The following is a 15666-nucleotide window of genomic DNA, read 5'->3' on the forward strand; positions in this document are numbered from 1 at the left end:
CCATCTTGATGCAAACACACAGACTGATCAATATTTATACTTCATCTCAAATCACCCAAACCTGAAGACCAAAGTTTTCGGTTCCAACGTCGCTGATTCCATGTAACTAAAAAAGTGAGTTTTGTGGTTGACCAGTGTGACGTTGTGCATTATATTGATGTACACCCTTAACTCACATCTCAGATCTCAGATAAAACGTTTCATAATTTATGTATACACATTCTCGAATGTACGATATGTACTAAATAATGGTTATCTAGTGTTATGATCGTATGAGTCACTAGCACACGTAATTGATATATTATACTTTTTATCCAATCAGCTATCGCCATGGCGTACGCGATTGGTTTAATCGACTTTTGACTTTATCTTTGTTATCTTGGTACTAACAATGCCAGACCGTCTATAATATACTAACGGGATATAACAGAATCTTGTTAAAATGACAAATATCTATTCAGTCTATTCTAATATTTGAAACAAAATGAATCGGATAACACGGACAAGAAAAAAGTGAACCCGTCCTGAAAGCCCGGGACTTTACGTTTATTTGTTAAACCTGTGCCTTAACCACTCGGTCACGGGAGCTTCGTGATTATAAAATTCGAACCCATAAGCGGTCACTTATCGGCGAACCTGGTGAAAAAGTATCCCACTGATTTTCCATGTTATATATACTGGGAGGATTGCAATTTATTTTTCGCATTTAAGGCCCTATCATGGGCTATTTGCGGGGAGACACCGCTTATAGGTTCGATTCCCGGACGGAATCCCTTTTTTTACTTGTCTGAAAAATTATGTTTATTTGATGAATCGGATGCTCTCATCAAAATGACAATAAACTCATCAAATTTGAAAGTTTAAAAAAATAGATTCTTTGAATAGTTCGTCTTGTGCGAGGTGTACATAACATAATGTTCTCAACATAAATGGGTGATCTTGTCAAATTATGAGTTTGAGATCTTGTCAATTTGAACAGATAACACAATCTATAAGATTGTCAGTTCAAATTGATAATCGATGAACAGACCTACCAATCTGAGGGACTAGCCGAGACGAGTGAACCAAGACGCATCTACCAAGCCGTATGATTTATCCTGGTACCTACCTCGCCGCCTAAAATATTTAGCGAGTCCTATTCCCAAACCTCTTTATTAGACTAATCAAAATGAACCACATATCTCATCAAAACGAATAGGGATAACAAATAAATGAGCAGCGATTCTATTCAAAAAATTATAGTATATAATATTGACGTAAAATTTGACGTATTATTTAATAAAACAACATGTAGCTCAAAAAGCACATTATGATACGTACTTTATTTCTGACTGATCAGTGATGATGTCGTAAATGAAGCTTGCTGAATATACTGAACGAAAGAGGGCGTTTGCTTCGGACACCGCTAACAAATAGTACTTCTTGAACCTTCTCCCAGATGATTGAACGCATTGATTTTGATACCTTTACCCTATGTCAAATGTCAAACATTCGGTTTTATTATTATTATTATTATTATTATTATTATTATTATTATTATTATTATTATTATTATTATTATTATTATTATATTATTATTATTATTATTATATTTATTCATGCCCATTATAAATCAAGTGATAAAATTTAAAAACAGTTTAAAGCCCATTTTCGCTCTTGAAAGTGTCGTCGTATCGTATTTTTAAAACAATGGCTCCTCCTACAATCATGTACAAAGCAATACCACCAAATATTGCCATGAATAAGAAACAGCGTGCTCGTTTCGATAGCTGTTTGGCTTCATCAACATTACCTCTTCGGTACATTCTTTTTACCTGATCAAAAGTAAACATATCAAAACAAACACACAATATCAATAATGATGAGAACTAGGAAGATAATGATGGGGGATTATCATCATAATCAACATCATATTCATCATCATCACCATAATCAGCGTCATCATCATAATCGTGGTTTCATTTAATCATCATCATCAAAACTATATCATCCTCGTCGTCGATGTATTTGTTGTCGTCATTGTCATTAGCATAATTATTATCATCACCATCTTCACCATCATCAATATCATCATTAGCATCATCAACACTATCTTTACTGACATTTTAAAGTGTTATTAAGGCAATTAGGCAATTAGTGCCGATAAAGCCATCGGTGTACCACTGTGGACGATCATTTTTTAACTGGGGACTCAGCAATCTAAAATGATTGAAAATCAAATTTAAACCGTATGTATATGTAAACAATGACTTTAGCACAATTCGTTATCTTATTTGGAGTCATTTTCGTTTACTGGATTACCGATGGAAACATTGTCATCCAGCGGTGCATGGGTAGCTTTATCGTCACTAATTGGATGTCTTGCCTAAATCAAGAGACTATCAATATCAATCTTACCATCAACGTCTTGTAGATTGCTAATATGTTTAGCGGAATACAACAGCAAAACAGGGACACCATAATTGCGTAATGAAAATAATCCCAACTTGGATAGCAATCTTGTTGCGACTGATTCTTTAAAAGAAGATGTAAAATACAGTGTTTGTAATTAATTGGATTATATTATTTCCATCCGCTAAGGGAAAAAAGACACATTCTTGTCCATGATTTTGAGTCTGGCACTCCAGTTTATAATACGTATTTCTACTATTAATACATGTAGACCAGGTTAAAACTGAGCTAAGTACCACTTGGAGAACAAGAATGTACTACTAAGTCAGGTTATTAATATGAAGGTTACAGGAGGTCACAGCTGATGGCCCTTTTTTCAAAATGGCCGCCAAAATCAATGAAAAGCATTTATATTGTTAAATTAGTCACTTACGTGGTATACTTCATCAGATTTTGGATGTTGTTATTGATAGCGGTAGAGCATTACTAGCATTACATTTTTCCTGAACTTATTTATTCAGGTTATAATTACCCAATGCAATTGATGAAACCAGTTGCTTAAATTAAATTATTAGTACGTAAGCTCTACCAATTATGTAGATAATTTTTAATGCTAGCAAGACTCTTATCATTTCTCTGCATTTACTAAAAACCTCTCCATTCAGAATCACCCGCATTTTTCTTAATTGAAACTTTCAGGAGCTATGAGAATATTGATTAAGATACAGTTTATATCAAGATAATAAAATATGACATTTGTATTAATATATCGAATTAGGACAACAACTAAATTATTGTTATATTGGTGTAATGGGCCATTGGAAACTTTTCCACTTCCTGTACTATATTGAATATTATATATACTATACTTGATCTCGAAGTCAACAAGTAAATCACAAAATGACAAAACAACTTTTCTCAACTCTGAAAAGTGATTCATTTGGACACCTGTGTTCCTTATACATTTGAAAATAACTTTGTTAACGAGCAGATACGCAATGGAAGCACTGATCTCACAAGAACCTCGCGGTCGAATGGCTCATTTTTAGTTGATAAAATGTGTGGGGTTTTTTTTCAAGTTCTTTCGTCCGATTTTAATATCAAGTCGAGAATGGATTTTGGTCAACTTCTCAAGGGGCTGTGGATTTACCCGATGTTCACGTAATGTGAGGGAGAACAACGAGAGTTGCCGCATTCTCATGCGAGCTTCGATCAAAGTGCAAAATGTGACCACTTTTAATTTCAACGGTGATTATTTCCATGTTCATTTTCTCGGTGAAATGACGATTTAGGTAGACGATGAACTCCATAAATACAGCATCTTTAGGTAAGCAATTGAATACATGAATACAAAACCCACCCAAGTCCACGGAATGTGATTTTGAGAAAACTAAAATCATTTTAATTCGTTCAGTTAGATTTACCTGGTAAATGCAAATGAGTGGGTTAAACTGTATTAGGTATGACGATTAGCATTTCGGGGAGTGCGTGAGGGGGTCATTTTGTATGCCGGACTTGGTGGGTTAATCACATAGTAAGTGTTTTATTTACCATTTGCCAATGTTTGCTCTCAGTCTTTTTTCTTGTTCTGTGCCCATTCAGCTTCATTTCTGCGTTTTTGCACAATAATATGTGTGATTTTTGGATTTCACATGCTCAATATAGGGTGGATTTGTTGTTCTTTTATACATATGATAGACCTATGTTTAAGCAAGAATTTCCCATGCTTAACTCAATTTGCCCAAAGTATGGAGAGCTCATCGTAAAGAGCAAGATCGGCACAAGAAACCGTTTTGTCATTTTTTTTTTTATATTTTGGTCTATATCCGATTTTAGGCATCATTTTGTGCAGATTGGCGTTAATGATGCCTAATTATGGTCTCACAAAACAAAGCCAATATAAAAAAATTAAAAAGTTTTTTTAGAATGGAGTATTAAGATTGGGAGAAAAAAATTGGAAATAGTGTTTTTACACCAAATCTGTGCTGATTTTTGCCTTTAAAAAATGCGTGAATAATTACAGAGTTATGGCACTTTTACTACATGCATGTCTGAGAGTGCACATGTGCCTTAAATCTAGTAGGTATTGTGATGTGCCCTGAGTAATTTGATTTAATTTAATTATTTAACTTTGTTTACAAGCTGAAAGTATTTCATGAGATGGGAAACCCCTTGTATTTTGGAATTCCCCAAATTATTGTAAACAAAGTCAGATCTATGTTTGGAACTTGGAAATTCCCAGTTCAGTATATTGCACCATAGTCAGGAAAACCCCCCAGGAAGTGATGTAATGTGAAAGGTGAATGTGTATAATTAATCTTGGGAAATCCCAAGATTGCAGCAATGTTGTGAAAATGTGATTGAAGTAATGGTTTATTAATAGATGATGGGTTTTTTGCATGAGTACTGATATAAAAAGCTGGAGGTTTTTGTTGGGACTTTACAGAATGCCGTGGGAGATTGAGAAACTCCACATGTGTGTGATGGTCTTCGTGCTTCAAAAAAAGAAGTACATTTTAACCAGTTTATATAGCCAATAATTGAGCTAATTTTAATACAGCAACGAAGAAGACAGCGAGCACACAAAAGTGCTCTTCCTCATCAAAGGATTAAAAGTTCTTCTGTCAAATTGCTGGAGTTTGCTGGGTTTGTGAAGGCAACGCATCTGTCAAAAAACAGTGGAGCTGTGTTAAAGAAACCTGTTCCCTGGAAAAAGAGTGGTTGGTGAAAGAAACACCATTTTTGGAGAAAGCAGCGCAAGGAGATATATTTGTGGAGAAAGCAGCGCAAGGAGATATTGTGGAGATAGCAGCGCAAAGGAGATTGGAGGAAGCATCATCATTTTCGTATGAGGATTTTATGTGCAAGGATTTATAAATGCAAGAGTACGATGGACTTCGCTGATTTTCGCAGAACAAGTGAATAAGGATATATTACATCAGTCGTCCAGAACATTGCAAGAACTCTAGAATCACCAACAAGAAGACCGCTGGTTAAGTACCTATAGAATAAAACTGATTGTGTGATTTTATTGTAATTGTTGTTATATGTACCAAGCATACTTTGTTTTCAATTAAAGACTTAGATTTGTTAGCTTAAAATCAAACAGTGTATTTGTGTTGTGCATTCGTGTGAGTTCGGGTAAAAGGTGATTTTGGCCTTGAGTCAAGTACGACTCGTAACAAAATGTCAAGAAAGAACTGACATTTTGTTTATGAATTGTTAATTTTAGTCTTTATTCATAAATAGTTTGTCAATTTTCCGTATTAGCTGTATTCCTTTTTGAAGAGGAGCGCAGCATAATCCCAATTTTAGAATAGGTCCGGTTACGCCAATAGGCCTACAACAATTTTTTGGCCGTATTATCAACAGTATATAATAATATAAGGAATCCACTGGTAACAAACTTTCCATTTTGATGGAGTTAAGGGAAGGGGTATGAACGTTTGGACAGTATTTATTTTGGGACATTAGAGCACATCAGACATATCGAATTGCATTCTGAATACGAAGAATGTCATTCTGATATCAAATAATTTTGATTTTTGAAATTCGCAATTTAATACACATTTTATGACAAATCATTAAAAATTGATATTTTTGATATTTAAACTTTATAAATCTGATGATTTATACTTAAAGTGTATGTAGGTGGGATGAAAAGCCGACGATCAATTGAAAATTTTGACCTTTCGTATTGAATATATGGATTTTTTTTCCAAAAACACCCCAAAAAAATAGGTCTTTTGGGAAAAAATCCATATCTTCAATATGAAAGGTCAAAATTTTCAATTGACCGTCGGCTTTTCCTCCCAGCTACATACACTTTAAGAATATATCATTAGATTTATATAATTTACTTCGAGGACTGTTATATATCAAAAATTGAAAAATATCAAATTTTAATAATTTGTCATAAAATTTGTATTATATCGTGTATTTTAAAACATTAAAATTATTTGATATCAGAAAGACATGCTTCGTATTCCGAATGCAATTCGATAGGTCTGAGGTGCTCTCATGTCCCACAAAAAATACTATCGAAACGCAATAAACGCTCATTCTAGATCCCTTAAGAGATATATACTTTTATCAGCTCGTAATCGGCAAGCCTTATAACATTGCGGACCGGGATAGCGGATTAATATCAAAATATTTTATTTTGAGAATTGTCTTGTGACATCTCGCCAGAAATAAACTCTTAACATGGGTCTTCTTTTCGGCGTAGTGGTTAAAGCCTAACATTTTCCGCCTGTATTACGAGCTGAACTATAGTTAGAATATCCTACTTTGAATTCAAACTTACTGGATTAAATTGTACCCCCGGGATTTGCACAGAGTTTGCATTCTCTCCATCTGGATTTGCATAAGAGTATTCATGTGCTTCTTGACGGTTTCTGTCATCTAGTGGATTTATATAAGAGTATTCATGTGCTCCTTGACGGTCGCTGTCATCTGGTGGAGGAAGAGCTTGCGAATAGTACGTCTCTGTGTCGTTAGATTGGTTTGGTGATGGTGGTTGAGGGAGTGTCCTTGAGTAATACCTGCCGGTCTCGGTTGATTGGTTTTCTAGTGGTGCGGGAAGGTTGGGCGTCAGGTAGTCTGGTGATGTGTTTCCATTATCGGTCGGGATTGGTTGAGTAACAGTAGTTAGGTAGCCAGATATCTCATTGTGGCTTGGTTGGTTTGGTTGTGGTGGTTGAGCTATAATATCGGTTGCCTGATTTGCTTGGGGTGGCTGGGGAACATTTGTGAAATAGCCCGATACTTCCTGATTTCGTTGCGGTAATGGCGGAGGTGATCTGTCTCTAGTGTCGTGTGGATTTTGAGCCATGTTACGTTCTTGGTAGTATATACCGCTATTCGATATACGAGTCTCCATGTCTGCTATTTCCTGATGTGGTTGCGGTAATGGAGGAGGTGCTCTGTCTCGATGGTCGTGTGGATTTTGAGCCAGAATGTTACGTTCTTGGTAGTATATACCCCTATTCGATATACGAGTCTCCATGTCTGAAAAAGTTGATAAATTAGGTGGTTGTTATGTTACCGGTTAAGATAATCAAATGCGCTGCAACCCGTGATGGGGATGTGCGGACTGCAGTTCGAAACTATGGGTCTTTTGGTGAGAGCCTAGACACTGACCAAAGAAAAGGAGGGGAGTCTCTCAGTGAGAAGTCCAAAAAGGAGGTTTTCCGTGAGACTAGGGAAAATCTTACCAAACAAGGGGGTCATTCAGTGAGACTGGGAAAAATTTTGGGTCAAAATATAATAGTTTAATTTGACAAATTTTTTAAAAATTTGAAGAAAAATAATGAAAAATTGGGTCATTCAGTGAGAGATTATCAGAAATGTCCCAAAAGTTTTCAAAAAGGGGGTACTTTGGTGACAGGAAAACAAAAAGGGGGTCATTGAGTGAGAGGGAGTTCAGTAAAACAAAAACGGGGGTCATTGGGTGAGAGGGCGTTTGAAAAATGCGGGTCAATGTGGCCGAACCTCCCCGGGAAGGTTGATTTCCATGGTCATGCAAGGAAATAATCTAATACATGGGACACAAAAGTTCAAAGCGTTCTTATCGGTAATATATTTATTACGACCCGGCTTTAATATAAAAAGTTAAATTTTACTGTTATTAAAGCAAGCTTCAGGCTTAGTCTATTTCGTGATATTTAAGTACACCACTGTGCATTATAATTATGCAAAAAGTAGAAATCCGAGTAAAATTGAGGGCGTCGCTGTGAAGCAAATCACACATTATGGCTTTTGTAGTATAATTATGGTCAGTTTAGTTTCTATATACAGTCGAAAATTAACAACCTGCTCGATTTAATCTAAATCTAGAAACATGAATTGAATTTAGGGGCCGCCATTAAGTTCTACTTGTATAATCATAATATAATAACAACGTTTTCATGAATCTTTAAAATGACGTTTATTTTATATACATTATGTTTTGCTCTTACATGAAAGCAATGGTTCAGCTGATTTGATACAGTAATTTGCTATTCTTAGCAAGTTCTGAAACACATTAAACCATTTTGTTTGTCTTCATTAAAATAATTAGATAATAATACCACTTACTATTCGCCGCAGCCATTTCAAAACAAATCACATGCACAAATTAGTTTTTGTAGCATAAATGATATAAGTACCGTTAATCACCACAGATGATTCACTCAGTGTTAATGCCAGGTGATATGTGAACGCGTATGCTTGTTCGATACAATTTGAGGTCAAATATCATGAATATGGACAAAGAAAAAACAAGAACACACTAGACTTAGCTGTGGTCTAAGACCACGAACACAGCCATGTTGTTACCCCTTAATGACCTTTGACCACAAAATATATGAAAACCCCATAGACATTGGCTAATGTCAATGTATGTGTGTACGTGGCATCACTTTGCCATGTTATTTGTGGCAGAAGAGGCATTTAGAAGGAATTTCGTTTTAGACCGGAAGTGACCCCTAAATGACCTATTAATCCCAAATAAAAAAAATACCAGAGATACACTGGATAACCACAATTCATGTGTGAACATATTTTTGAAGGTATTTCGTTTTATACCGGAAATGACCCTTTAATGACCTTTGACCCCAAATCTGTGTACACCACGTAGACACTGGGTAATGACAATGCATGTGTGCAAGTGGCGTCACTGTCCTACGTAATTTGTGGGTGAAGATGCATTTTAAAGGTATTTCGTTTTATACCGGAAGTGACCCCTTAATGACGTATGACCCAAAATAAAAAAATATCACATATACACTGGGTAACCACAATTCATGTGTGAACATACCGTTACTGTCCTATGTTTTGTTTAGCTAATAGAAATTTTTGAAGGTATTTCGTTTTATACCGAAAGTGACCCCTTAATGACCTTTGACCCAAATTTAAAAAATACCACATATAAAGTGGGTAAGAACAATTCATTTGTGAACATACCGTTACTGTCCTATGTTTTGTTTAGCTAATAAAATTTTTTGAAGGTATTTCGTTTTATACCGGAAGTGACCCCTTAATGACCTTTGACCCCAAATCTGTGTACACCACATAGACACTGGGTAATAACAATTCATGTGTGCAAGTGGCGTCACTGTCATACTTAAGTTGTGGGAGAAGATGCATTTTAGTTGAAATCACGTGTTTGACCCCTGCGTGACCTTTGACCCCACAAGTTTCATGTGACATGTAGTGGCACGGTCAATGATCATTGTGACCAAGTTAGGTCAAAATCGATGTAAGCATGTGAGTGCTAGAGCAAATGTAATGGTTGACAGAAGAAGAAAGAACCTGTAAGAAAAAAGACACAGCCCTGACTAACGTCACGGCTGTGTAAAGAAAGAACCTGTAAGAAAAAAGACACAGTCGTGACTAACGTCACGGCTGTGTAAAGAACCTGTAAGAAAAAAGACACAGCCGTGACTAACGTCACTTGAGAGCTAAGACTGTGCCCTTGACGTTGATATAAGCATCATGTCACAACGGTGTTTTATAATTGCCAAAGAGGGCGCTTTTACTTGCACAATTTTTTAGTTTTAGACAGGCTGTCTATGTCGGTTTTGTTCGCCCCTTCTTGAATACGCCGTGCCTGTATGGCAACCCGATCTTACTGAGAATCAACATTATGCTTTAGAGCGTATACAGACATAGACAGTAGAGAGCTGTCTATGATACAGAAAAGGGCGTGTAAGATCATTATGGGTTCTCATTATTTCTTACCAAGAAGCACTTATCACATGTATGTGACATTTCGGAGCTCCGATTACGTCGTGACAAAATCTGTTTGGACTTTGCCAATACTCTTTATAATTCAAATGAGTCTCGCAATTGGTTGCCAAAGTTAAGATCTGAGCAAGTCAGAAGGCCTCTCTGTAATGCCAAAAACACGCACTAAAAGAAAAGCTCAAAGTGCAATTCCTTTCATGTTTAAAATTTTGAACGAAAAATGTCACATGCGATAGGTGCCTCAAGAGTCACACTGTCGTGAATTGCTAGTAGATATAGTTTTTAGTGTTTTTGATCATTTATTAATATTTGATCTTTGATATTTTTTGCTATGATATTTGAGTTTGGATGGGGTGTGTAGGGGTGTGTTTGGTGTGTGTGTGTGGGGGGGGGGTGTGTGAGGTGAGGAAAGTCGATCTCTTTGCATGTATTATTTGTTGTATATAGTACTAGTTTTGGTAATTGAAGGTCAAGTATTTATTGGTGATATTTGGTGAGGGTGATGGGTGTGAGTGGGTGTGAATGTGTGGTGTAGTTGTGTAAATGTGAGTGATTGCTTGTACAGGGTGTCCCAAAAGTCTCGATACCTTTTTAAACCATTGTATCTTTAAGAAGAAATAGTATACAGAAAATATGAAAACATATTTAGAAAGAGGACATTTGGGCAATTTTTTGGGTACCAAACTTGCTAATATTTGCATGTTGTAGTATGAAGATACGAGCAAATGTTTATCATATTGGAAAATCGTTCTTTCAACCGGAGAAACAAAAACACTTGATTAAATGTAAACGAATTGTCAAATTAACACCCTCTTCTGCATTTGCTCACAATCCTAACGAAGTGTCTTGGTAAAGTAATTTTCCTTATCTCAAGGATTTTATAATGTTTTGATTGAGTTGATACCCATATCATTACTGAATTGTCACATTGAAACTCCCCTTTTCATGCTAAGTCAGAAGACATTATGCATGAATATAGCGCATATGCAAAAATGGTTAATGGGAACAAATCACCAGGAACATTGTCAAATTGAAACACTATTCCCAACAACTTTTTATTATTTTGTTCTTCCGTAGTTTGGACTTTTTGTTTGTTTTGCAAGTAGTCTATTCGGAATATGTTCAAGATGTCCATCATATAATTCGCACACTCGCGTACTCTGACAGTGAAGTACTGAATGACGCTTCTGCAAGTGGCTCTTTCAAGTTTTCTTATCTCACTCTTTATGTTTTCCTTCAAGTCGGGTATGCTGCGAGGTTTTGTGCTATACACTCGGTCTTTGAGATAACCCCACAGAAAAAATCAGGTTGACTTAAATCCGGAGAATGAGGTGGCCAAGTTTGATCAGTTTTGAGGAACATTATTTTTCATGGAAACGATTTTCAAGCCATTGGAGAGTCACTTTTGCGGGGTGGAGTCGCACCGTCCTGTTGAAACCATTGTTTTGCTCTGCTACCCCCCATTCCATTCAAGCGCATTCAAGCGATTTGTTTTTGCACAGTGCTGACATTTTGTATGCACGTATAAGTGATAAATGGCGTTGTATCAACATGACTTACAATATTCAACAACAAATTCACATTCTTTGGTTTTATGCCGAAACGAAATCGGTCAAACTTACTCAAAAGAAGTTCAACGAACATTATCAACTCACTGGACATGCTCGAGCACCATCAAAATGCTACATAAAAACATTGTCAACAAATTCTTTAAGACAGGATCAGTACGTGATTCAGTGCGCTATGGACGTAGGAACACGCGGCGATACACGAAACATTGATAAAGTAAGACGTGCTGTATCGGCAAGCCCAAGAAGATCTGCGAATGTTCAGAAAAGGAATGACTGCTGTATGGTACTACGCGTTATGTGCCTATACATTCATCTAACATTATTTTTTAAGTAGGAGGCACGAAAGGGGGCAAGTTTGGTACCAAAACAATTGCCCAAGTGTCTTCTTTCCAAATATGTTTTCAAATTTTTTGTATACCATTTCTTCTTAAAGATACAAAGGTTTAAAAAGGTATCGAGACTTTTGGGACACCCTGTATGAGCGAGCAAGGAAGGTTGTTTGCATTTGAAGTGTCTTTGTTTAAAAATATTGTCAAATTATATTTTTGTGCCATTTATTATTTAGCTTATGTATTTTTATCTGTGCAATGTATGTAATTCAGCCTTTGGCTGCGAAATGCATTTTTCTAATAAACCTTGAATGAATGAATGAATGAATGAATAATGAATGAATGAATGAATGAATGAATGAATGAATGAATGAATGAATGAATGAATGAATGAATGAATAAACCTTGAATGAAATGGATATCCTTTGTAAACTGAACATAGTTCTTGTGTATCAAAGTATTTTTATATTTATTGTGCAGAACACGTGACACGTGGATATTTAATATATATAAACAAAATCAGCACTTCATGTTTTGATTTATGGATAAACAATTTTTGGTGATTTTTGTGCAGGTTTGACCAAAAAAAGTAATTTTTGCATGGGATTTTTTTTTAAATAACTTATGCATCATGGAGGTGTATCAATTTATTAAGATGGAAGTTTGGATCAAAAAAGTCAATCACAACATGTTTCTGTGACCTACGGATTTTGACCTTTGACCGCATAAAATTCTTAAGTAGACATAAAATGCTTGTTTTAGCGATTTTGGTCATTTTTGCTAAAAATGGGCCCTTTTTCACAATTATTTTTAGCAATATCTTGCATTAACAAATTACACTTTAAAGTATTGATACACATGTCTTCTTTACTTTTACTGGAAAATTTGCAATTTGCTCAATTTTACTGGGAAATTTTGTTTGCTTTAAAATGAGCATAATTGCCGTTGTCATGGAATTTGCCTTCTATTAAAGAAGACCTGTATATCAATAATATAAATTGTAATTCTAATTTTCGCAATACAAGAAATTGCTCAAAATTGTGAAAAAGGTCCATTTTTGGCCAAAATGACCAAACTCACTCAAAAAGTGCACTTCATGCCTACTTATGAATTTCAAGGATGATAGATCGTTTATCTGTGTTATTTTTGTATATAGTGGTTCCTATCCAAGGGTTGCTTTCCCTGAACTCCTGGTCCTGCCTGAACGTTATTATCCAGATCCAGGTCTTCGCCCACCTGGTTCCACAACTTGTACAGGATGGTAAATCGTTCATCTGTGTTATTTTTGTATTGAATTGTTGCTTTCCCTGAACTCCCGGTCCTGCCTGGGTCCGATCAAGGTCTCAAATACATTCGCCCATCTGGTTCCACACAAGTACAGAATGGTAGATCGCTATCTATATTATTTCTGTACGAAGTGGTTCCTGTCCGTGGGTTTGCTGTCCCTGACTCTATACACATTCAGGTCCACATTGGCTCTGAATGCATTTGCTACATAACATTGGGCATTAACAGTCAGGAAGCTAAATTGCATGTTATCCAACTGGTGATATCAACACAATACTGATTTAGATCATTAGATTTCCAGATGGGCACGGAAGTTTGTGTTAAAGAGGGATCCAGTTGACCAGGCAAACTTTCAAGGACAACCCAATTAAGTAGGCTTAAAATATAATCAAGTCAATGTTCACCTCTATACCACCAAACTTTGTACAGCTCCCAACTTAATGTCTTTTCCAGATATTTATAGCGGCCTGGTTTTTACCCCTCTGTAGGCAGCACATTTTTGTTTTTTGACACTAGGTATTTAGCCGTTTAAAATAAATTATATGTATTATTGTTTATTTTAGTTGGTGTTTTTTTTAATTGGCCAAAGTTGTTGTTTGTTTGCTCATATTTAGTGGGTGAATTGTTTTCAATAAAATTTCAGCGTCTCTTGACCCTTGGAAATCTGACGATGTATCCCTTACGCCTTTTTACTTTAAATTTAATTCTCTCGCTAAATTAAATATATTAATTTTCATTTTTTAGAAATGTCAGATAATATCATAATGGAAGAAATATGCACAGCCTACTATAAGGCCAAATAAAAAATCATTAGATTTTTTTCATTCTTTCAAAAAAAAAACCGGAAAAATTGAAAAAAAAAATAATGTAAAACACTAAGAGTAAACACGTTTGTGAAGCTTGTCATTCATCCAAGTACAATAAATCATAATACTGACTCACTGAGTCCAGTTGTTTAGTTTTATGATTCCAATTTTATGTTTATAACTATAGAGTAAACACTAAGGGACCGATCGTTATTTACGGCAGGGGGGTAATGGGCGTTTTGGAAAAAATATCGACAAAAAATTTCGCGTTCCCCCCTCGCGTCCGCTCAAAATTTTCGGATTCCCCCTTGTTTTCCCGAATTTCTCAATTTAAAACTTAACATTCCCCCCTCTTGGTTCAACGAAAAATTTCGCGTTCCCCCCTCAAGACCCAAAAAAAAATTCGGATTCCCCCCTCAAAACGCCCATTCCCCCCCTGTCGTAAATAACGATCACTCCCTAATTATTAAACATGACACAACAAACGAGCGTAGTGAAAAACAAAACGGATGGCGTTGCTTGTATATGCACAACCAAGCCCATAATTTTTATGTGTGAATTGTGTATAATTTGTGTCAGTAATGCATTGAACTGAATCCGCCCAATACTCCTCTGCCGGCTAAAACATGCGCCGGTGCTGTGCTCGTCGGCTTCGTGGGTAAATTTGTTGCGATAGTGGGTGTAACATAGTAGCAACCATGGAAGAAAGAGAAGGAACCACAACGAACGCATTCACTTTGTCCACTCCCTTTACCGACATTTAATTGACATTGTTATTCATGAGGATTTACTTTGATCAATACCCCGCGTTAAATAGGTGATTGGTATATTGTACTCCATGTATTTGCATGTCTTCTGGAGCGTGTCTGAAGGATGATTTGAACTAATGACCTTCCGTGCAAGTACCCTATAGGATTTTCTCTGGTGACGTGATCATCGGTCATTGACATGATGGCCTACATCTTTTTCTTCCATTTTGCCCAATTTTCCCGAACTTTGATGACTTTTTTCTCAGAGTTGGCAGTCTTTGGCACTGAAACGAGTTAGCTAGTTACGATTATACACATATAAACTATTAAATTAAACAGGTTCTATGTACCGGACTCAACCGGAACATTGTGCATTATTTAAGAACATTTTACATCTATTTTTCATCGAAAAAGTCACCAAAATCTTACCGTATGTGCTAAAGCTGAAACTCAGCAAAAAACGGCCGATTTTGACGACCTTTTCGATGTTTTAAAGGACATTTTCTACACAATACGATCAAGAAAACAGTTTGACTGTAGATCCCAAAACAAAGCTACTATACATGTTCAGAGCATCGGTGAAATTCCAGAATCTTACTTCCGGGTAGCGTTTGTTTGTTCGTGGATGGGTTTGTTATAGTTTTTTTCCAGTAATGATTTCGCCAAGCAACGATCGCGGTAAATGGATCATACATAAAAGGAGGTACCATTGATAGCTTTTCTTTTCATGCGTCAATAGATAAGCGGATTAAAACTTGGCCGATCAAAGTCGTTGTGGTTCCTTCTCATCTCTTTCTTCCATGGT

General features: G+C 36.1%; 1 protein-coding gene across 1 annotated transcript; it reads right to left on the bottom strand.

Moving 5' to 3' along the window:
• Positions 1-1576: 1576 nt before the first annotated feature.
• LOC140170390 (uncharacterized) lies at positions 1577-8582 on the bottom strand. The gene is made up of 4 exons (XM_072193768.1): positions 8470-8582; positions 6698-7401; positions 2398-2514; positions 1577-1814 (listed from the first exon to the last, which is right to left on the bottom strand). Exons 1-4 carry the CDS (start codon positions 8483-8485, stop codon positions 1638-1640), a joined length of 1014 nt encoding a protein of 337 aa, XP_072049869.1. The 5' UTR covers positions 8486-8582; the 3' UTR covers positions 1577-1637.
• Positions 8583-15666: the final 7084 nt, after the last annotated feature.

The sequence above is a fragment of the Amphiura filiformis genome, chromosome 14, assembly GCF_039555335.1.
Source record: "Amphiura filiformis chromosome 14, Afil_fr2py, whole genome shotgun sequence".
NCBI lineage: Eukaryota > Metazoa > Echinodermata > Ophiuroidea > Amphilepidida > Amphiuridae > Amphiura > Amphiura filiformis.

What these genes read in the sequence shown, in the direction of transcription:
- LOC140170390 (XM_072193768.1), bottom strand. An exon ending in CGGGGGTACAATTTAATCCA is followed by an intron (nt 2,515 to 6,697) that starts GTAAGTTTGAAT and finishes CTTCTTTTAAAG; the next exon opens with AATCAGTCGCAACAAGATTG. An exon ending in CAATCTACAAGACGTTGATG is followed by an intron (nt 1,815 to 2,397) that starts GTAAGATTGATA and finishes ACTTTTGATCAG; the next exon opens with GTAAAAAGAATGTACCGAAG.